Here is a 23,490-nt window from a genome sequence, read left to right as displayed (position 1 = left end):
CCTGGAATGAGGCTCTAACTACATGTGGCCAAATTACGAGCGTGGCATAAAGTACGTGAAACTTTGTCATAAGGTTACATTTTTCAGTCCCATTCCTTAGGTCGTATTTCTTATACACATCACAAGGATTAATGTTCGTAATAATATTAATAACTCACATGATTGCAGGGGATAGTCTAAAAATATGGGGTGTAGGTGTATCCCATGGAGAACTTACCATTAAGGGGGGAAAAGGACATTTTTCCAAATGAAGCAAATGAAGAAAATATAGGTGTAAGTGCTGAATTATCTGATCCAGAACATGAGTATAGTGGAGACTCTGGTGTTAATCTGCCTAGACATTTTGGACCCTTACAACCTGGCCCATCCCGCTGACTTCTAGGTGATCTGTAATTCTGCTTTGATTCTAAAGCACAACAGAGACATTTCTGTTATTGTTGTGTAAATGAAAGCTGACTTTAATATGATTTTCTTCGGTTTTCGTACTTGTTTCTGCTCCTCTGCCAGAGCTTTCCAGCTCATAGTTTATTTCTCTGGGAAGACTTTTCCTGAGTCAATATCAGCATGTGGAATAGGTCTATCATTCATTCCCCTGGTAGTTGGCAAAACGTCTGCCTCAATTTATGGACATTATTGGTCTTTTTTTTTTTTTTCTTTCTCAGCTTGGTATTTATTGCTCTCTAAAACAGTCCTAGATGAAGCCTTCTATGACTATGTTATTTCTGAAATCAATCACATTATTGTGCTGATGTTTCTCAGGAGAAGTAGCCAATGGGGATGACATGGTGACACAGCCAGTTGTTGATTAGATGCCATAAATTGCCTATGCCTTGCATCAAACAGATTTCCTTCTGGAATATTTTCTTGGGTTGAATAGTAAAGCCTGTAGTGTGGATAAACTTTTTTACCTCCAAGATATGAAACAGAGTTACAGTATGAATGTGGTCCTTGAAACTGGCACAGCACATTCCCCCCGCCTCGCCCCCCCCCCCCCCCGCAGGGAGACCTGTTTTGAAGTTGATTATTTGAATAAAATCACAGATAGTAGGATGGTAAGGAAGAATTCCGCCATGGGGGCGCCTGGGTGGCTTAGACGGTTAAGCATCTGACTCTTGGTTTCCACTCAGGTCGTGCTCCCCGGGACGTGAGCTCCAGCTCCCCATCAGGCTCCATGCTCTGTGGGGAGTCTGCTTGGGGGTTCTCTCCCTCGGCTCCTCCCCCTACTTGTGTGCTTGCCCTCTCTCTCAAATAAGTAAATAAATAAATCTTATAAATCTTAAAAAAAAAAATCCCAGCTGTGTTCATAATTAGTTGACTGTATTGCTGATACGTATCCAAATGTTGTTCCTTCACAATATAATTAGCCAGAGAAATGTGTGCTTAAATGAACACCCCTAATGCATATGTGATGCAAATTTGTGCTCCTTATTTTTTTCTTTCCTTTGGTTATAAACTGTTTTAAAATGGCTTATTTCCTTGTGATAGTGAGAACTTTGGGCATTTCGTGTAGAACCATATTTTTATTACCACCTATTGCAGCCTCCGTTGGATTGATTTTGGAGTATTTCTTGATAGTATCCACCTGCTTCCTTGGGTACCCTTTGGTCTGAGTAGAAATGGCACTGGTTGCCATCTCTCTTAAGCATGATGGGAATATCTGTGACAGGGCCATGTGCCAGGCCAGACCTTGACAGAGCCCCATGTTACGGGTTTAAATGTCCGTACTAAGAAGGCTTCAGGGTATCGCACAGATGTAAGGGTAAGTCTGTTTCCAGCAGCTATCTTGCTCTGGGAAAGCTGTGGGAGACAAGATTCGGAAGAGGGAGTTGTTAAAGAACTCTTCCATACTGATTTGAATGCTCCTTTATGCGACCTTTTCTCCTGAGGTTTTAGCTAACTTCTAAGCTCAGGCCTAATCAGGGCCTAGACTGAACCCCTTCATGGTGAGCCTCCCCGGATTTAATGGACCTGGACTTTGGGGTCATATATCCCATGGCTTGAGTACTGGCTGTATCTTTTACTAGTGGTGTGACTTTTGAACGTGACTTAAGCTCTTAGGAGCTCTTAGGGACTCTTAAGCTCCATATTCGTATCTATAAACTATGTGAGAAAAAAAACCATCTACCTTGCAAGGTTTTCTTTGAGGAATAAATAAGATAGTATGTATCTAATAGACTTACATTTAGTAGGACTTTGATGAATGCTATTATGATTAAAATGATTGAGGTTTGAACAACATTCCCAGAATTCCCTGGTGCAAAACTGATATTAGTTTTTGTGAGTCTTTTACGCCACTTTCATCTACTTGGTGTTTGGTAGGTGTGAGTTACTTCTGTTGGATAACAAATGTAATGTATACCTGTCTTGTTATTTATACTTACAATTTACTGATGTCTCTTTCCTTCCTCAGGGGCCATTTTTCATATCAAAGTAACATTTATTACATCTTGAACAATAATAAAGTAGTAGCAAGCTATCAGTGAACAATTATTTATTGAGTATTTACTATGCAAAATGTGTTATTTTAAGTAGGCATTGTGGGGGTGCAGGAGATGATCAAATAAAGATTCTGTCCTTTACAAACTGGCCATATATCTGGGAAGACATAATGTATTCATAGAAAGACATTAAACCCTCAAGCATGTGATGATAAATGGTAGCTATTCATCCCAGTATTTAATTTAGGTTCTGAGCTGAGTGTGTGCATAAAAATCAAACTTGGAACCTTGTAGAAATGTGGATGCCAAGAACCCAACTCAGTACTACTGATTCGGAAGAATTATCTCTGGGTAAGGGGAGAGGCTGTGAGCCACCAGCATGGGTGTTTTTTACAAGTTCCCTAGGCAATTCAGATGTACAGCTACCGTTTCGAACCATGTGTTTAATCCAAGCCATGCTAGAATCCTGTCTGTCTCTCACTAAGGGACTATCCAACTTGAGTAGCTATGGTATGGGAACTCACAGAGTCATGGTTGCCCACTCCTGGGCAACTCCCTGAGTCTCTGAACTGTAGGCCCTAGAGACCAAGCTACTGATCTCTCATCAACTCCCAAATTAATATTTTTGGTATTAATTAAAAAAATCTTATATTTTTACACACCTTCCATTATTCTTGGTCACGTCCAAGGATGGAAGCCAATTTAGGTATCTTCTGTACTCGTATACGTTTAGAATCTGTGCTTCTCCCTTAATCCAGTGATCTATCACTGGGTTCCTTCCGAAACCTCTCCAGTGTGCTGTTTAGAATTCCAGCTTCAAGGTCCATAAACCTACATAAACCTACACCCTCAACCTCTTCACTGCTGTTCCCTCTATTTCCTGCTATAACTGAACTCTGGCTTTAATTAGAAAATATTTTAGATGTCAACAATGACTGGGCAGCTTTATGAAACATTAACCACCTATTCAGTTGGTTGCCCAGGTACACACAAAATATACTCTTGTCCTGCAGTGTTTTGGGCCTGTTGATAATCTCTAAAGGTTTGATGCTGCGAAAAACATGGTGAGGTAGCCCTTGTGTCTGGTAAACACATATGAAAAGGGAATAAGTCCCTGAGCAAATACGGGACTTGTGAGGTGGGCAGGGTTGGAGAATTTATGAAATGACCACCTGGTTCTGGTCCCATAACTGCTCATGATGTGAATCTGCATTGGCCAGAAACTAACTCTTCTTTTAAAATCTTAGAGCTGAGGCACCTGGGTGGCTCAGTCGGTTAAGCATCTGCCTTTGGCTCAGGTCATGATCTCAGGGTCCTGGGATCAAGCCCCACATTGGGCTCCCTGCTCAGTGGAGAGCCTGCTTCTCCCTCCCCCTCTGCTGCTCTTCCTGCTTGTGCTCTCTCTCTGTCAAATAAATCAATAAAAATCTTAAAAAAAAAATCTCAGAGCCATGTAGGTTGAGCTTTTGTATTGATGTTCTCATGAGAACATCAATGACAACAGATGAAAGCCTGCTCTGGGAGGCCTCCCTCAGGGAAAGAACTCTGGGGTTCTGCAACAGACCAAGCATTCATAGTGGGATGGAGGCATGTGCAGTTCCATTAAATCCACCAGTTCTTCATCGGAAGCTCATTTAAGAGAAGCTACCTGTTTCTAAGGCCAAGAATAGTTGATGGGGAGTTGGAAACAGATCATACCATTTTCTCTATCTGGAGTTCTTTATCTCAATAAATGCACTTAAATTTTATTTTTTAAAAAAGATTTATTTGAGAGAGGGAGAGAGAGAGGGAGAGAGAGAGAGCACAAGCAGGAGGGGCAGAGGGAGAGGGAGGGAGAAACTCAAGCAGACTCCATGCTGAGCACAGAGCCCAACACAGGGCTTGATCTCAAGACCCTGAGATCAGGACCTGAGTTGAAACCGAGAGTCAGATGCTTAATGTAACTGCGCCACCCAGGCGCCTCACACTTATATTTTAAAAGCCTGTATGTCAAGAGTGCCTGATATTCTTGGCTTTCTACAGATTGGGGAGAACACTAAAAATCAGAATGAATACCAGGAGTTATATATATTTTTTCTCTGTATTCGGGTATAACTGGGACTCTCGGCTACATTTGGAATGATTATGGCCTCCTTATTTTAGATTTATTATGCTTTCTTGAATAAAATTGTATCTATGAACTCCCCATGACTGCATGAGGAATTTGACATGTTCGTTTCTTCCCTTTGCCTCATTGCTCAGAGTTTTTGAAATAATTTGGAATTTTATTTTCAAATTCTTTTTTTTTTACAGTGTTCAACTTTTTGTTATAGAATCCTTTACTACTAGTTGTATCAAGCTCTCCAGTCACATTTAAATGGTTATGGAGACTTAACCTGCACAACATGCTGATTTCATTGCTTGCTAGTGTTTCTTCTAAAACCTGTCTTCTACTTTTCTTAAGATATTTATTCTGGTTCTTCTGTGTTGTTATTGGGCTGGAGTTTGTTTTGTTTTGTTTTGTTTTTTTCAGAAAAGATAAACATATGAATTTAAAAAAATTGCAAAATATCTGAAGATGACTTTCTTTTACTCTTACATGAAGTAGAATTTGGCTGAGTCTGAAATGGTAGCATCATAATCCATTTCCTTCAGATAGCTTCTGTAAATATTCTACTGTGTTCTAGTAGTCAGAGTTGCTGAGAAGAAATTTCATATCAATTTTATAATTCTTGGCTTGTCTCCCTCTATGCAGCTGATTTTTTCTTTTATAGAAACGTAAAGTGAATGTTTAGACTGTATATACTTTCCCTATTAATTTGCTTTAAAAAGTTCAAAGATTTTGTATCTGTTTCATTTAATAATCCATTGGGAACAAAACTGTAATTGTGTTATCATCTACTTATTAGGAGTTTGTGATCTCATGATACATAGGAAAAGGCACCTGAAAAATCTTAATATTTAAAAGGACCCCAGAATGGATTATTTCATTGACCAAGGAATTCTCCATAATGTAAATCATCTTATAAGTGGAATATTTTCTATGTGTACACGTTTGTGAGTTTCACTGAAGTCAGGCATGTCTATTTTCTCTCCTTCCGAACAGTCTTCTCTATCTGCAACTGGATTATTTGATGGGGTTCATGTTTTCTCTTTTCCCAGATGAGGGGACTCTAGCATGACTAAATGTTTTTTCCTAAAATGTGGACTATAGGGCTAGAAGTTGGGCATCATAACTAGTGCTATGCTTCCTGCCCTTGCAGAGATCAAGTGCGGCCATCCTCCGCAGGTGCAGCATGCACTGCTGGTGGGGAATCACAGCTCCAGCCCGGGCAGTGTGGCTCACTATGTCTGTCAGGAGGGCTTTGAGAGCCCTGGAGGAAAGATCACTTCTGTTTGCACGGAGAAAGGCACTTGGAGAGAAAGTACTTTGACATGCACAGGTAAGGACTCCGTTCGGTGGGGCTTTTTTTTTTTTTCCTGGAAGCAAACAGCCAGCAGGAGCCTGGGACCTCCAGCCGGCCCATCGCTCCTTGTGCACTGCGCCTGGCTCTGCCATTTACCTGAGGGGGCACTTGGCTTTAGATGTGTAAGCTGAACCCCAGAGATTTAGAGGGTGGATTGAGAAAATAAGTTGTGTAGAAAATCTAATGCATCCATCTTTTGCAACTCACCTTAAATCACAATGATTCCTGTCTTCTCTGCTTGGCTGGCTGAGAAATGTTTCTCCAGGAACCATTTTTCTCAGGGGGGCCATACTGAACCGTCCTAACTTAGCCATGTTGGCAGCATTTCAGAGAAAATCTGGTTTAATGGGTAAAGAGGTCTTTAATGTTTATTTAAAAAATTTTAATTGTAGTCAAACACATGCAGCATAAAATTTACCACCTTAACCATTTTTAAGTATTAAGTATATTCACACTGTTGTGCAACCCATCTCCAGACCCCTTTTCATGTTGCAAAACTGAAACTCAGTACCCATTAAACAGTAACTCCCCACTTCCTGCTCCCCACAGCACCACCATTTTACTTTCTGTTTCTGTGGATTTGACTAATTTAGATACCTCATATAAGCAGAATCAGGTAGTATTTGTCCTTCTGTGACTGGCTTACTTCACCTAGCATAATATTCTGTGGGTTCATCCATGTTGTTGCAAAGGGTGGGGTTTCCTTCTTTTTAAAGGCTGAATAACATTCTGTTGTATGTATTTACCACATTTTGTTGATCCATTCATCCACTGATGGACACTTGTGTCGCGTCCACCTTTTGGCTATTGTGAATAGTGCTGCTGTAAGCATGGGCATGCAAATATCTCTTTGAGACTCTGCTTTCAATTCTTTTGTTTATATACCCCAAAATGGAATTATTGGTGAAAAGCGGTTCTGAGACAACAGTTCAAAGTCTAGCAGTGTCATATATGGGCTGTGTGTCATCAGGTAAGGCCTTATTTGCTCAGATCCTCAGTTTCTTCATCTATAAAGGGGGAAAATAAAGTCTGTTTTTCCTATTTCAAAGAGTTATTGAGAGGGAATCAAATGAGATCATCTGTGGGGAACATTTTAAAAAGTTTAAAGCACTGCATACATGTTAGGTCTTTTACTGAAATTATTGGCCCGTCTTGAAGAAGGTGTTCTGATGAGTCACAAGTATGCGCTTACACATTCTTTAGTTCACACCACTGCCTCCAAGTGACAAGGTGGGAGAAGGCAGTGACTCTATTTGTGATGGTTGGGTAGGGGGTGTGACAAATGGTTGTCACACAGTGTTGAATGGCTCTGGGAATGTGTTTCTTTTTTTCTTTTTTAAAAGATTTTATTATTTATTTGACAGAGCGAGACATGGCAAGAGAGGGAACACAAGCAGGGGGAGTGGGAGAGGGAGAAGGAGGCTTCCCTTGGAGCAGGGAGCCCGACGTGGGGCTTGATCCCAGGACCCTGGGATCATGACCTGAGCCGAAGGCAGACGCTTAACATCTGAGCCACCGAGGCGCCCCTGGGAATGACTCTAATGACAGATCTATGAAGAGTGAAATCTCAAGGGAGCTTTGGTCTGGGTCTCCGGTTTGACTTGCAGCTGAATTGTTGTAGCATGTCTTGGGTCTTGCTGGTCAAAGTTTTCCATAGGGAAGTCTAGCCAGAGCAAGCAAAACATGGGGACTGCTGGTGATTATCTGCCCATAGAACAATGGTTCCTAACCATTTGGGGCATAGGAATTTGGTGAAATCTATCAAATTGATTTAATAGGTATCTATTTAGCATACGCTAGGGGTGAGGTACTTTGCTAGACACTACCTTCTTGGAATTCATTGGGCAACAGGGTAAACCAACTTTTCTCCAAGGAAATGCACATACACACATACATATAATGTTTTACAAATTCGGGATGTTCATGGACTTCCCTGAGATAGATGAAGAATTCGGCGGGGCTGCTGGAGCCATCTGTGCCATGCAGTTCCCACATCGGGTCATCTCCTCCATAACTGGAAGAGGATGGAGGCTAGAGACTGCAAGCCTAGAAAACGAAGAAGGGTAGACTTGGATGGGAGCCCAGAGAGCTGGTTCAACCTGTTCTTAGAGAGTTCTCGTTGACTTACTGTACCTGCATGGAGAAGCAAGGGCGGTCCTGTAACTAACAGCAAGGACTCCAGAGTCCCAGTCTCATTAGGGAAATTGAGAAGAGCTAATGCCATATTGGACCAGACTGATGGCCATCCCCCGCCCCACCCCCGTTAGTATATCTTTAATAGCACTTTAAGAATTATTTGGAGGCAGTGAGGCGGCTGTCTCACGGGATGCCGAATTAAACATTTGGGGCAATGTTCCTGGCCTTGAGATACCTGTGGAGTCCCTTGATGAGACAGCTGGGCATAGCTTCTGGACCCTTAGCCATTTGCCTCATTGCTCAGGCTGCTTTGCTTCCATTCAGAGTTCAGTGGAGGTACAGGGATTAGTCCCTACAGGAAAAACCAGTGAATCCGCATGGGGCATAGTAAGCTATTAATTAGCTGATGCTTGTAGAGCACTTTGAAGAACAAACATGTTATGTAACTGCTAATTATAATTACTGCCCTCAGCCCACCACCTTTCACACAGTCTGTGGCTCCAGCTGCAGCTGTTTCCTTGGGTTTATGCAAGCTTTGATTTAAGGAGAGAAAAGGCATTTTTCCCTGAGAGCTGCGATCTTTCTGGAAGGAGGCCTCTGTGCCCTCAATCAAGATTGGCAGCTAAATTCAATTTCCTCAGATAAAGGGGGTGATTTACATGCTGATTAATTCACGGTGCCGCGCGCACGATCTGGGTGGGTAGGTAGGGGAGAGGCTTCTGGAAATGTAGTGAGAGATGCTGATTACTGTGGCTCTTGCCCCACTGAACCCCCTTCTGCCTTCTTTTCCCTGTTTTCCACTCATTTCTGCACACCTCTCCTGTATCAGCTCCCTCCGTGTATTAACTTCTTCGATGTCCGCGTCTGGATTTTCCTCCCCCCGTCTGCTTTTCTGCCTAACCTCTGAATGACTTCTACCTCTGCTCGCTGTTTCCATTCTGTTTACCCCCTCTCTTTATACTTCACTGTTTAGTTCCAAATTGGGTGGAATAATTCATCTTCACTTTTACCTGGATTGTTTTTAGTTGAACTTACTTTCGGAGGCCCTGTTTCTTAGGATTAGCAGCATGGTCTGTGTATGTTTTTAATGGGGTGTGAACGCTGGCAAGGTGGTGAGACTTTTTTTTTTTTCCTTTTTTTCTTTAAGGCCAGTTTGGACTGGAACCTCCAGACAGCTGAGAATTAGGCAACCATTTTAGTGTCTGGAAAAACCCCAGGTAGGAGCTTGATGTTTAGTGGGTTGGTTTACCTCAAGATCAAAGGGGCTGATTCATTCTTGATAAGACTGTTGCTGGCTTTCCTTCTGCTCGGGCCATTTGGCTTTTCATGTTTAGAATCTGAGTTAATAATTATAAGGTTGACGCTCGCTCTTGCTGCGCTCTTAGAGAAGGGTAACATCGCTGTTGAAACACAGACGGTTTATGGGCTGGGGTCCGTTCTGAGCCCCCTAACCCAATTCAGGCCCCGAGTCCAAATGCCTCCAGGCGTCCTCTTAGCTTCTGCCCCTCGGTTTTGTTGCTGATCTTCCTTTTCAGCCTAGTGAGTGCTCACTTGCAGCAGTAATGTGGTTCAGATGGAAAACAAAGGTCAGCTGGAGTAAATGGACACATTGATATAAATAGCCCCATGGCTGGGATTTGTTTGAATATGTGTATGATGTTTGGACTGTCAAGCAGGATAGCTGCCATTGGCTGTGTGCCAACTTACATGCCCAGGGCTCTGCTAGGTCTCTGCTAGGGGTCTGCATGCTTGGTTTCGCTTTGTCCTCAGAGAAACCCTGTAAAGTAAGTATTGTTATTTTTCATTTCATAGGTGAGTACTCGGAGACTCATAGAAGTTAGGCAACTTTCACAGGGTCCTTCGGTAACTAGTAAATGGCAGACTTGAACTTTGGTCAGGACGCCTGGGAAGCCCATGATCTCGCTCTCTCCTACCAGTGTTTCCCAAGCTTGAATCATTTGTATACCACCCTGATGATGTTTGCCATAACAAAAGTATTATTTTTTTAAATAAGTTTCTTTAAAAAACCTTATATTTGAAATTTCAAATCATAATTTAAATTTATTGATCAAAGACACTTTGTGTAGCGTATGTGATATTATGAGTTGGATGAACTACGTGTATTTTTTTCTAATATACACAAAAGTCAGTACAGGCAAACATATAAATTTATTCATGTGCTGCAAAAAAATCATCCTTAGGTGTATAATGCATTTTAGGAAAGCACTCCTCTAAGTCTTTCTACTTCTACCTATCGTATGTGACTCTAAAGACTTAAAAACAGGAAAGGAAATATAGCAGAACTCTTATAGCCAAGCATGCACTTATTCAAGTAGTCACTTTGATTTCAGTGATGCTGCCATTATCAAAATGTATCTGTTTTGTAATCTGTGTTTGGAAATTGCCTTTGGAAGTAGTTTGTGAGTCATATTAGAAGATCAGTCATTTAACTTTTGAAATCAGATACTGTTTTTGACTAGAAATGACACTGAGCATGACCATCTGCTTGGGTCACCTGAACTTACTCTCAGTGATCTTTTACTGTTTCAAAAAATAGAGAAAAAGGATATAAAACTGGAAACCAAGAGAGTCTGCTGAATCAGTCCCTGTCCACAGTGGGACTCCTGAGAGTATGTCCGCTGCCTCTGTCCTCTCCCTCTCTACTTCTCTTCCCAGCCAACAGTCAGGCACCCAGGGCCTTCAGTCCACTGTAGCTCTCTCACCAAGGTCCCTAGTGACCACCTGTCAAATTCCTGTTCTAGTTTCAATCCTCAGTCCTCTTAACCTTTCCACAACATTTAGTATTGTTGATCACCTAACCATACCTTTGTCCATCCATTCAGTCAGTCAACCAAATAAATATTAAAAAAAAATATCTGAGGTACTCTCTTAGGTTCTGGGGATAGAGAGATAAACCTGGTCTTTGCTATCACAGAGCTTACATTCAGGAGAGGCAGACACTAAATAACCAATTACAAAATTATTTAGTTTAAATGTGATAAGTACTGCAGAGAAATGCTGGATGCTAGTAGAATACTAAAATATATACCTATATACATTTCTACACATGCATGCACCACATACAGAATCCAAAGGCAAGCAAAGGTACTCTATTATCCACTGAAGCTTTGCTTCCCCAGATCTAATGGAGAGTTCAATTGGATGGGGTGGGGGCCTCTTTTTTTTTTAATAAAATCCAGAGAGGCCTAAAGTGTCCTCTAACTGGACGTGGCACAGGCCTGCTCTACCTACCTCTTCCCGAAGTCAAACTTCAGATCTCATCATGACACTTGGGGTGTTCTGGGGACCAAGAACCATGTGAGAGAAGAAAGAGGTGGAGGTTCTCCCTGGTGCTGTGATGACCTGCTCCAGGTCCTTCTTGGGTCAGAGGTGAGGACGTTGTGGGGAACTGGTGGGAAGGAAGGGAGATAACTTTGGAGGAAGCAGACACTCCTTCACATCTTTCTTTGGCCTCCAGGCATCCCACCTCTAGCCAGTCTCCTCCCTCTCTGCTGCTCTGTGTCCTCTGGTTTACCCTTGGGTTCCATGTCCATTGGGCTGCTCTCCATGTCCTCCCTGGATGTTACCTCACACTTGGCATCAATGACCATCCATACCTTGCTGACTTTTAAGATGATTTTTTTTCACCTGGATAGTCTGTAGAGAACTCCTATCTAGCATGTTCTAAACACAGTTCATTAGTCTTTTTCTCCCAAACCTGGGGTGCTCCCGCCTCTGTTTCTCAGGAGAATAGTATAAGACAATCCATTCAGCCTCTTGGGCTCAAAGGCTGGCAGTCAGCCTAGACGCCCAGCTGTTCCTTATCACTCACCTCCTATTGCTTCTCCTTCAGAGTTGTCTTCTGGCTTTAAAACCCGGCCGTGAGGCCACCTCTCCTCCTCTCTGCTGAATAACTGCCACAATGCCCCCAGCTCCTGGCCTTGGAGTCTGATTGTTCTCGTTTTGAATCCTGACTTGACTGCTTACAATCCGCATGACCTTTGGCGGGTTATGTAACTTCTCTAAGCCTCAGGTCTAGAAAATGGACACTAATATCGAGCTCATGGGCTTATTTTAAATTAAAATTAATTTTTAATATTTTGCCCAGTTTTATTGAGAAATAATGACATATATCACTGCATAAGTTTAAGGCACACAGTGTGATGGTCTGACTTTCATGTATTATGAAAGTATTATCACGGAGTTATTTTGGAGATTAAATAAATGAGGCTTTTAAAGTTCTATACATACTATCAGGTCCATAGTAGTAACTCAATAAATGTTCGCTGTTGCTTCTTACGACTGCTCTTCAGATGAGATCTGGTCTTTAAAGATCTATCAGTGGGGCGCCTGGGTGGCTCAGTCATTAAGCGTCTACCTTTGGCTCAGGTCATGATCCCAGGGTCTTGGGATTGAGCCCTGCATCGGGCTCCCTGCTCCACGGGAAGCCTGCTTCTCCCTCTCCCACTCCTCCTGCTTGTGTTCCTTCTCTCGCTGTGTCTCTCTCTGTCAAATAAATAAATAAATACGTCTTAAAAATAAAATAAAGATCTATCAGTGTTTGGCACATTATAATCTCTGGGTTAAGAGTATCTTGTTCTTATGATCTCCAGTTCTACTCCAATGTCTACTTCGCAAAACACCAGAGTTATCTTTCTAAAGAAAAAAAAAAGTGCCCTTATGTTCCTGCTTTTAGCTACCCATTGCTCATAGGAGTAAGTCTGCACTTGGTATGGCGAGTGGGGTCGTTCCCTGTCTGATCCTGTCTTGCCTCCTTCTCGGCACCCTGAATATGCCACAGCCCATTATGGTTCCAGACGTTAGCCCCGCTGTCTGTTTGCTTAGGTGTCTTCCCCACTCTTCAGCCATTCATCCGTCAAGGTCATGCCCTCCACAAAGCCGCTTCCCCAGGCCCTCCAGTAAGAGTGGCTTCTTTCTCTAGACCCCATGTACTCATGTGTAACTTTGTTCTAAGATTTATCGAGTTGTAATCTCCCTACTTATATGTTTGCTCCCTCCATTAGACAACATGTTCCTGCGGGAAGGGCTTTTGTTCTGATCATTGTCACAGCCCAGTGCCTGGCATGGGAGGATGCTTGGCATTTGGTAATCATTCAGTGAATGGTGCATAAAGAGCCCTGGAGTCAGTTCCAAAGAGAACTTCCAGAAATGTCTTCAGTTATCGGTACTATTAGAATTAGGGTATCTCTTTTAAAAGGGCAGCATTTATGTGGATGTTTAGTATCTGATGGGTTTATAAAGAGGTCTTTCCAGCTGATTTGTAGACACCTGGAGGGAAAAGCAACTGCATTTTGTTAAACTGCTCCTTGGGATGAGATATCTGACATCCCTGTAATCAGATCTTGGTCCCATCTGTGCAAGAGAGCATGGCACAGGCAGGAGGCAGATGGCAATTTTGAGATGTCATTTGCTGTTGTCATAGTGAATGAGCAAAATGGAAGGACAAGAAAGGAAACTTTGTCATGTCTCCTTTCTCATCTCTGCTTGTGGCAAAGAGGTCCCCAGTGAGAAGGAAATTTGCTTTACTGGCAGTCAGAGACTAGGTGAGGGGTGGGCTGTTTCCTTTTCCTTCTGGACCAGGTGGTATGTTAGTATCAGAGGGATGTGTGGGTAAGCAAAGGAGTCCAGGGCTCTAGGGCCTTTGAAGGATGATTGGGAGGGAAGGGGCTAGAGTATTTGGGGCTTGTTCAAGCTGATAAAAGACTGGCATCAATGTCATCTTCATGCTCCCCAAGGGGGTGAACAGATAGGATCTTTGCATCTGTTGGGGTACCCATGTCCACAACTGGAGTATTTCTTTGATTTCATTTTATCTGTGCTCTGGGAGAAGTATTGATGTAGAGACACGAGAATACTTTAAATAACCACAGGTGATCCTGTAGTGTCTCTCCAGGAATTTGTCTGTTTTCCTCTGTCTGCCTGTATTTATTCTCACTTACTGACAGCCTGACCTGGGCTTACCCAAGACCCAATAATGCTGCTGATGGATGATTTAATAAAGATGTAAAATCTTGTATGGCAAAGAGATCATCAGTAGGGTCTATCTAAAGGTAGCACTGGTTCCGGGTACGGGGGAAATGAGTCAGTCCTACAGGTGCCCAGTGTGCAGGCTCTCTTTCCCATGTTGGAGGCTGAGAAGGGAGAGAGGGGGCTGAGTTGAGAGGAGGCATCTTCTGAGATGGAGAATTAACTTTCTCACCCTTCTTGATGGGAGTCTTACCTTGGGTTTGCCAGAAAGCAGAGCCTGAGGCTCAGGACTTACATTTATTACACAATGGGGAATGACATCCTGGGAAGCAGGAGTGAGGGGTACAGTGAGTAAAGCAGGGGAGGAAAGAGAGCCAATACAGTCCATTGGAAACTGTGACCTCAGAACCAAGGTTTCCCATATTGCCAAATTTATTATGTGAAATACACACAGAATATTTAAAAGAAGCAGGACAACTTGAAGAAATCAGTGGCTTTCTGATAAATCAGAATTAAATAGCTTCAGTTAGAGAAGCCCCAGAAATATCCAGGGACCTTATGGAGAATTTATTTAGTTTACTCCAAACTGCTCCTGAGGAATGGTCCTGTGTGGGGATGCATGTCATTTCCCTCTTGGGAACAGCAGTGACCTGGAAATAAGAGTATTCTGTCAGCCAGGTGGTACAAAGCCAGAAACACATCTTTCCTGGGCAGCTGCAGGGGAGATTCAGGGCCCAGCTCTGGGCTCTCTGTCCTGCAGGAATGGAACGCCGGTGGCATCCAGTGGCCTGCCAGGCCAATCACAGGTTGGAATTCTTAGCCTTCTCAAGTGCGTGTCTATCTTTTCTTTTCCTCCAAGTCAGGTAATAGGCCAGGCTCATTCTTGATGAAGAAAAATGGGGTGATGGGCCTGGGGCAGCTTGAATTGCCTGATTTGCTTTCTGAATCAGAGCACGAATGGTGATTAGAGGAGATATGAGCTGCACAGAGAAACTGAGTCATGCCAGAGGCCATTGATGCATTTTGTGAGTGGACTCTCTCTTTTTCTGTTTTAGAAATAATTACAGAAATTAGTGATGTATCAGTGTTTAATAACACCTGTGTGAGGTGGCAGATAAACCCAGGAAGCATCGTCTCCAAGATTGTTTACGTGGTAAGTGAAATGATCCACTTTTTCCTGCTAGGAACATGACTTAGAGAGACTTCCTTTCATGAGGGCTTCTCCATCTCATTGTCTGATTGTTCTTTTAAAAAGTGATCGGATTTTTTTTTTTTTTAAGGTATCTGGTTTATTTTATTTTACATTCTATGTTTAATATATGTGTCATTCGGCAGGGGGTATGTGTGGGGGATGTATTGTTTATATTTGGCATCATCATGATCGCTTGTTCCCCAGCACTTGTATCTCACTCCCCCAGAGGAGGCCTGGAAACATCTGCTCCCTCGGGGACAGGTTGTGACTGCCTCCACAGATGGCTGGTCCTTTGTGTGCAGCTTAGGCTTCCCTAGAGGGACTCCTCATTTTATGTCACTTCTTAGGGTTTATTGGTTACTGGGCTGATCAGACTTCAGCATCAGATACCTGATAGCAGAGGCTGACCTTGTTCATCTCCCCTGTGTGTACAGTGTGGTGTCAAAGGGAAAAGTAGGAGAATGGGATTCCGCTGTACCAAGTCTCTCAGTTGTTTTCACCAGAGTAACAGCGGGTTCTTTTTTCTTTTCCCCTCCCAAAGATATACATGAAAGGACAACGGTTGCACCCTGTGGGATCAGTTCACGAGGAGACAGTCAACGTGACCACAGACAGCAGGACCCCAGAAGTGTGCTTAGATCTGTACCAAGGCACCAACTACACCGTGAGCGTGTCCACCGCCCCTCCCTCGCGCTCCGGGCCGGCCATCATTGGGTTCCAGACGGCTGGTAGGTGGAGGTGAAGTCTCATTGCCTCCCAGAAAACGCTAAGCACAGGATGTGGGGGACTGTCCTTCAGAGTCAGCTGGGCACGAGAGTTCATAGTTGCTTTCTGAGGTTTGCAGTGAGGAGGATGCAGATCTGGTAGGTCTCATAGGAGAGATTACTGTCCTGTTGATGCGAGGCCAAATGAGCACTGATGGATTGTTTCTTCGCTGGGTCCTTGGTTGAAATGGAAGGTAATAAGGCATTTGAAAGCGGAGAACATTAGGTGATGAGGCAGTCAGTTCTCAATTATCCAAGGCACTAGAGGGTAGCTCTGTGACTTATCGTTGGTAGGAAGCACAATAGTCCTTTCTTACTCTTGGCTGTGGGAGAGGAGGAGCCGGGGAAGGTGACCCAGTGGCTTTACATCTAGGATGGGAACTGACCCCAGGACTGGTTGGGGTGTGAATCAAGTTGATAGTGAGCGAGCGGATAGGCAGAGGCAGCCCTAGGATGCAGGAAGGGAGATATTAGGTGAAAAGAGAAGTGGACAGGAAGGAGTTTCAAAAAGTGGTAATAAACCTCATTGGACATACGTATCTCATGGATTTTTTTAATATTGTGACAATTATAATTTTTTCAACGTTCTCGTTATGGGGTGTCAGGACTAATTAAATACCTTGTAAGCAAATCTCGGGGAGCCATTGGTGTCATTTATCATTTTAGGTGAGTTGAGGTAGTTCTCAACTAGCTGTCTGATGTCCCACTTGAAAGGTGCCCCAGCCTTCAGGTTATCACTGCCACCAGGAACTGGGAAGTGACATGGATTTGGCAGAAATAATCAAATAGTCTGCCAATCTTAACAATAGAAAGCCAACTACAAAATTATACAAATTCAATCCCCAGGGCACTTGTATACAAGTAAAACAATATATAATATGTAGGGAAAGGTGTTGTAGAATGAATGTGGTATGAATATGATACCTAGAGAGTCCTGTTCAAAATTAATGATAAACTGCTATGAATTTATCAGGAATACATCATCTTCTTTTTTTTCTTATAAGTTTTTAATTTCAACTCCTTAACAGTTAACATATAGTGTTATATGAGTTTCAAGTATACAATATAGTGACTCAGCCGTTCTCTACATGACTCAGAGCTCATCATGATAAGTGGACTCTTTAATGCCCATCACCTGTTTAACCCACTCCCACCCACTCCCTTCTGGTGACCATCAGTTTGTTCTCTGTAGTTAAGAGTCTATTTCTTGGTTTGTCTTCCTCTCTCTCTTTTTTTCCCTTTTCTCATTTGTTTTGTTTCTTAAATTCCACATATGAACGAAATCCTATGGTATTTGTCTTTCTCTGACTGACTTATTTCACTTAGCATAATACTCTCTAGCTCCATCCATGTCATGGCAAATGGCAAGATTTCATTCTTTTTTTTTTTTTTAAAGATTTTATTTATTTATTCATGAGAGACAGAGGCAGAGGGAGAAGCAGGTTCCCTGCGGAGCAGAGAGGCCGATGTGGGACTCGATCCCAGGACCCTGGGGTCGTGACCTGAGCCGAAGGCCGACGCTTAACCGACTGAGCCACCTAGGTGTCCCAAGATTTCATTCTTTTTTTATGGCTGAATAATATTCCTGTATGTGTGTGTGCACGTGCGCATGCACGCACCCACGCGCGTGTTCGCACACCACATCTTCTTTATCCATTCATCAATTGATGGGACACTTAGGCTGCTTCCATAGTTTGGCTATTGTAAATAATGCTATAAACATAGGGGTGCATGTATCCCTTTGAATTAGTGTTCTTGCATTCTTTTTTTTTGAAAGATTAGTGTTCTTTATTTATTTTTAAGATCGATTTATTTATTTATTTATTTATTTATTTATTTATTTATTTGACAGAGAGAGAGAGAGCACAAGTAGGCAGAGTGGCAGGCAGAGGGAGAGGGAGAAGCAGGCTCTTCACTGAGCAGAGAGCCCGATGTGGGGCTCGATCCCAGGAACCTGGGATCATGACCTGAGCCGAAGGCAGACACTTAACGACTGAGCCACCCAGGCGCCCCGTGTTCTTGCATTCTTTGGGTAAATACCCAGTAGTGCGATTACTGGATCATGGGGTAGTTCCATTTTTAATTGTTTTTTTTTTTTTTTTTTTTTTTTTTTGAGTGGCTTAAACAACAGACATTTATTTTCTCACAGCTCTGGAGCCTAGAAGTATACAATCAAAGTGCTGGTAAATTCTGTTTTTGATGAAAGCCTCTTCCTGAGTTGCAGATGCCTACCTTCTCACTATGTAATCCCATGGCTTTTCCTCTGGAGGATCCAGCTTAGGATATGTGGGAGGTGCTAATTAACAGGTCCTCAGTAGTTGGAAAGTCCTAGTTAAGTTCTTCAGTGATTCTTATTATCTTAAAGGTGAGTCCTACTTGTTGATAGGTAATGGTCTTGAGATTCTGGAGTCCTTTTATGAAGATATTTTCATTCTGTGAGTACATGAGCTTCTTTATAACATAGATATTTAGGGAAGATCAGAATGAGTCCTGAGCACACTTCCCTCAAGGTGATGGTCTGCGTACTCCAGTTTTAATTTTTTTGAGGAACCTCCATATTGTTTTCCATTGTGGCTGCGTCAGTGTGCATTCCCACCAACAGTGTGCGTGAGAGTTCTCTTTTTTGCACATCCTCACTAATATTTGTTGTTTCTTGTGTTGTTGATTTTAGCCATTCTGACAGGTGTGAGGTGATATGTCATTGTGGTTTTGATTTGCATTTCCTGATGATAAGTGATGTTGAACATCTTTCAGTGTGTCTATTGGCCATCTGTATGTTTTCTTTGGAGAAATATCTGTTTATGTCTTTTGCTCATTTTTTAATTGGGTTATTTTTTGGGTATTGAGTTGTATCAGTTCTTTTTATATTTTGGATACTGATGCTTTATCAGATATATTATTTGCAAGTATCTTCTCCCATTCCGCAGGTTACCTTTTAGCTTTGTTGATTGTTTTCTTTGCTCTGCAAAAGCTTTTCATTTTGATGTAGTCCCAATAGTTTATTTTTGCTTTTGTTTCCCTTGCCCCAGGAAACATATCTAGAGAAATGTTGCTATGGCCGGTGTCAGAGAAATTACTGTCTGTGCTCTCTTCTAGGATTTTTATGGTTTCAGGTCTCACATTTAGGTCTCTAATCCATTTTGAGTTTATTTTTGTGTATGATGAAAGAGAGTGGTCCAGTTTCATTCTTTTGCATGTTGCTGTCCAGTTTTCCCAACACCATTTGTTGAAGAGACTGTCTTTTTCCCATTGCATATTGTTTCCTGCTTTGCCGAAGATAAATTGCCCATATAATTGTGGGTTTATTTCTGGGTTTTCTCTTCTGTTCCATTGACCTATGTGTCTGTTTTTGTGCCAGTACCAACTGTTTTGATCACTACAGCTTCGTAATAAAACTTAAAGTCTGGAATTGTGATGCCTTCAGTTTTCCTTTTCTTTTTCGATTGCTTTGGCTCCTCACAGTCTTGTGGTCCCATACAAATTTTAGGATTGTTTGCTGTAGTTCTCTGAAAAATGCTGTTGGTATTTTGAGAGGGGTTACATTAAAAATCTGTAGATTGCTTTGGGTAGTATGGACATTTTAACAATATTTGTTCTTCCAATCCATGAGCATGGGATGTCTTTCCATTTCTTTGTGTTGTCTTCAGTTTCTTTCATCAGTGTTTTATAGTTTTCAGAGTACAAGTCTTTCACCTCTGTGGTTAGGTTTATTCCTAGGTATTTTATTGTTTTTGATGCAGTTGTAAATGGGATTGTTTTCTTAATTTCTCTTTCTGTTGCTTCCTTATTAGTGTCTAGAAATGCAACAGATTTCTGTATGTTGATTTTGTATCCTGTGACTTTACCAAATTCATTTATCAGTTTTAGTTGCTTTTTGGTGAAGTCTTTAGGATTTCCTTTTTTTTTTTTTTTAAGTATTTTATTTATTTATTTGACAGAGAGAGACACAGCAAGAGAGGGAACACAAGCAGGGGGAGTGGGAGAGGAAGAAGCAGGCTCTGTACAGAGTAGGGAGCCTGATGCAGGGCTCGATCCCAGGACCCCGGGACCATGACCTGAGTGGAAGGCAGACGCTTAACAACTGAGCCACCCAGGAGCCCCCTAGGATGAGCCCCCTAGGATTTTCTATATATATAGTATCATGTCATCTGCAAATAGTAAAAGTTTGCTTCTTCCTTATCAATGTGGATGCCTTTTATTTCTTTTTTTTGTCTGATTGCAGTGGCTAGGACTTCTGGTACTATGTTGAATAAAAGTGGCAAGAGTTGACATCCATGTCTTATTCTTGAGCTTAGGAGAAAAGCTCTCAGTTTTCCCCCATCAAGTATGATGTTAGCTGTGGGTTTTCCAGATAAGACCTTTATTATGTTGAGGTATGTTCCCTCTAGACTTTTGTTGAGGTTTTTTATCATGAATGGATATTGTATTTGTCAAATGCTTTTTCTGTATCTATTGAAATGATCATATGGTTCTCATCCTTTCTTGTATCATATTGATTGATTTGTGAAAATTGAACCATGCCTGCATCCTGGGAATGAATCCCACTTGATCGTGGTGAATGATTATTTTAATGTATTCTTGGATTTAGTTTGCTAGTATTTTGTTGAGGATTTTTGCATTTATAGTCATCAGAGATATTGGCCTGTAGTTCTCTTTATTTTGTGGTGTCTTTATCTTGCTTTGGTATCAGAATGATACTGGCCTCATAGAATGAATTTGGAAGTTTTCCTTCCTCTTCTGTTTTTTGGAGTAGTTTGAGAGAATAGATATGAATTCTTTAAATGTTTGGTAGAATTTGCCTGTGAAGCCATCTGGTCCTGGACTTTTATTTGTTAGGAGTTTTTTATTACTGATTAAATTTCTTGGCTGGTTATTGGTCTGGTCAAATTTTCTGTTTCTTCCTACTTCAGTTTTGGTAGATTATATGTTTCTAGGAATTTATCCATTTCTTCTAGGTTGTCCAGTTTATTGGTGTAGAGTTTTCATAATCTCTTCCAACCGTTTGTATTTCTGTGGTGTTGGTTGTTATTTGGTTGGTTGTTATTTTTCCCCTCTCATTTGTGATGTGTTGTTTCTCCTCTCTCTTTTTCTTTTCCTGAGTCTGGCTAGAAATTTATCAGTTTTATTGATCTTTTCAAAGAACCAGTTCCTGGCTTCATTAATCTGTCCTATTATTTTTTGGTTTCTATATAATTTATTTCTACTCTAATCTTTATTATTTCCTTCCTTTTGCTGGGTTTAGGTTTTGTTTGTTCCCTTTTTTTGTTCCTTTAGGTGTAAGGTTAGGTTTTTATGTGAGATTTATTTGCTTCTTGAGGTATGTCTGTACTGCCCTAAACTTCCCTCTTAGAGTCATTTTTGTTGGGGTGCCCAGCTGGCTTAGTTTGTTAAGCATCTGCCTTTGACTCAGGTTATGATATCAGGGTCCTGGGATCAAGCCCCGCATCAGGCTCTCTGCTCAGCGGGGAGTCTGCTTCTCCCTCTCACTTTCCCTCTGTGCTCTCTCTCTCTCAAATAAATAAAATCTTTAAAAAAAAATCATTTTTGCTGCACCCCAAAGATTTTGGATTGTTGTGTTTTCATTTTCATTTATTTTCATGTAATTCTTTATTTCTTCTTTGATTTCTTGGTTGACCTATTCATTGTGTAGTAGCATGTTATTTAACCTCCATTGTATTTGTGGTCTTTCCAGATTTTTTCTTGTGATTGACTTCAGTTTCAAAGTGTTGTGGTCAGAAAAGATGCATAGTATGACTTTGATCTTTTTGAATTTGTTGAGACTTGTTTCATGGCCTAATATGTGGTCTGTTCTGGAGAATGTTCTGTGTGCAAAGAATGTGTACTCTGTTGTTTTAGGATAGAATGTTCTGAATATATCTGTTAAATCCATCTGTTCCAGTGTGTCATTCAAAGCCACTATTTCTTTGTTGATTTTCTGCATGGATGATCTGTCCATTGATGTAAGGGGGATGATAAAGTCCCCTACTGTTATTGTGTTACTATTGATTAGTTCCTTTATGTTTGTTATTAATTGCTTTCTGTATTTGGTGATCCCATGTTGAGTACATAAATATTTATAATTGTTTTATTGTCTTGTTGGATTGTCCATTTTATTATTATATGGTGTCCTTCTTTGTCTCTTATTACAGTTTTTGCTTTAAAGTCTGTTTTGTCCTGGGGCACCTGGGTGGCTCAGTCAGTTGAGCATCTGACTCTTAAGTTCAGCTCAGGTCATGATCTCGGGGTCGTGGGAAAGAGCCCTGTGTTGGGATCCGCACTCAGTGGGGAGTCTGCTTGGGATTCTCTCCCTCTGCCTATTGCCCTGTTCATGTGCTCTTTCACCTTCTCTCTCTCACTCTAAAATAAATAAATAAATCTTAAAAAATGGTCTATTCTGTCACGTATAAGTATTGCTACTTCAGCTTTCTTTTGACATCCATTTGCATGATAGATGTTTCTCTATCCCCTCACTTTCTATAGGTCTGAAATGGATCTCTTGTAGGCAGCATATAGATAGGTCTTGTTTTTTAATCCATTCTGACACCCTCTCTTTTGTTTGGAGCTTAGTCCATTTACATTCAAAGTAATTATTGAGAGATATGTATTTATTGTCATTTTGTTACTTGTTTGTGGTTCATTTTGTAGTTTTTCTGGGGAATATGTCTTTTTAAAAGACTTTAAACTTCATGTGTCATTATTCAGTCAGAATAACAGCTTGCTGTTCAGTGTCAGCTGTTTTTACTAATATCCAGTTACCTCTGCAAGGTAATCTGCCCCCCCACCCCACCCCAGGAAAAGGATGATGGTCTTTGGGGTCAGACAGACCTGGTTTTGCATCTTAACTCTGCGTTGAAGAGTTAGGTGACCATGGCTGAGTTGTTAAATGTCTCCAGAGCTCTTTCCTCTCTCTGAAATTTTAAGTGGAATTGGATTAAATTTGGAAGTTAATTTAGTAAGAACTGGGGTTTATGTGGAGCCATTCCAGCTGGGAACAAAGCACGTTTCTACATTTATTCAGTTAGCAATAATCGCGCCTCGGATAAACCTCATTGGCTACGATACTGCCACTGCACAAAGCTCTACATTTATTCAGTATGTACTTAAGTTTTATCTTTTCTGTTTATATGTGCACTGGTGTAAAGATTGGCCATTCTCTTCCTCTAGAGCCTGTACATTTGGCAATTTAATATCATTTAAGCTTTACACTAGTTCTCTTAAAATGAATTGGGAAGTTTTCCATAGTTTTTTATGCTCTGGAAAAGTTTGTATCACTTTGGAATTATTGCCTTCCTTTTAAAGTTGAACACATTTACTCGCAGGATCATTAAGTTTCACCCCTTTTGGGAGATAATTCTTTGATAACTTTGTTAATTTCTTCTGTGATTTTCTTTTGATTTGTTTGTTTCCTACATTTTCTTCAGTCAATTTTTATAGCTTGTATTTTCCTAAAAAAGTGTCCATTTGGTTGGGATTTTATTTCATTTTATTTTTTTAAAGATTTTATTTGACAGAGAGAGACACAGCGA

The 23,490-nt window shown here is 41.4% G+C and overlaps 1 protein-coding gene and 1 pseudogene across 1 annotated transcript in view; one reads left to right on the top strand and one right to left on the bottom strand.

Moving 5' to 3' along the window:
• SUSD1 (sushi domain containing 1) overlaps positions 1 to 23,490 on the top strand; it is a 128,221-nt gene that overhangs the window by 33,513 nt on the left and 71,218 nt on the right. Inside the window, exons 9-11 of the mRNA XM_088018819.1 lie at positions 5,681 to 5,860; positions 15,064 to 15,161; positions 15,742 to 15,928. Coding sequence (XP_087874945.1) covers positions 5,681 to 5,860; positions 15,064 to 15,161; positions 15,742 to 15,928 — 465 coding nt within the window. The remainder of the gene's footprint in view (positions 1 to 5,680; positions 5,861 to 15,063; positions 15,162 to 15,741; positions 15,929 to 23,490) is intronic.
• On the bottom strand, positions 22,973 to 23,043 carry LOC114213602 (U4 spliceosomal RNA; annotated as a pseudogene).

Source organism: Eumetopias jubatus, unplaced genomic scaffold (genome assembly GCF_037043125.1).
Source record: "Eumetopias jubatus isolate StellerSeaLion01/CBP00866 unplaced genomic scaffold, mEumJub1_p1.0 scaffold_15, whole genome shotgun sequence".
Taxonomy (NCBI): domain Eukaryota; kingdom Metazoa; phylum Chordata; class Mammalia; order Carnivora; family Otariidae; genus Eumetopias; species Eumetopias jubatus.
The sequence above is the reverse complement of the archived record's forward strand: the minus strand, read 5'-3'. Positions and strand labels throughout refer to the sequence as shown.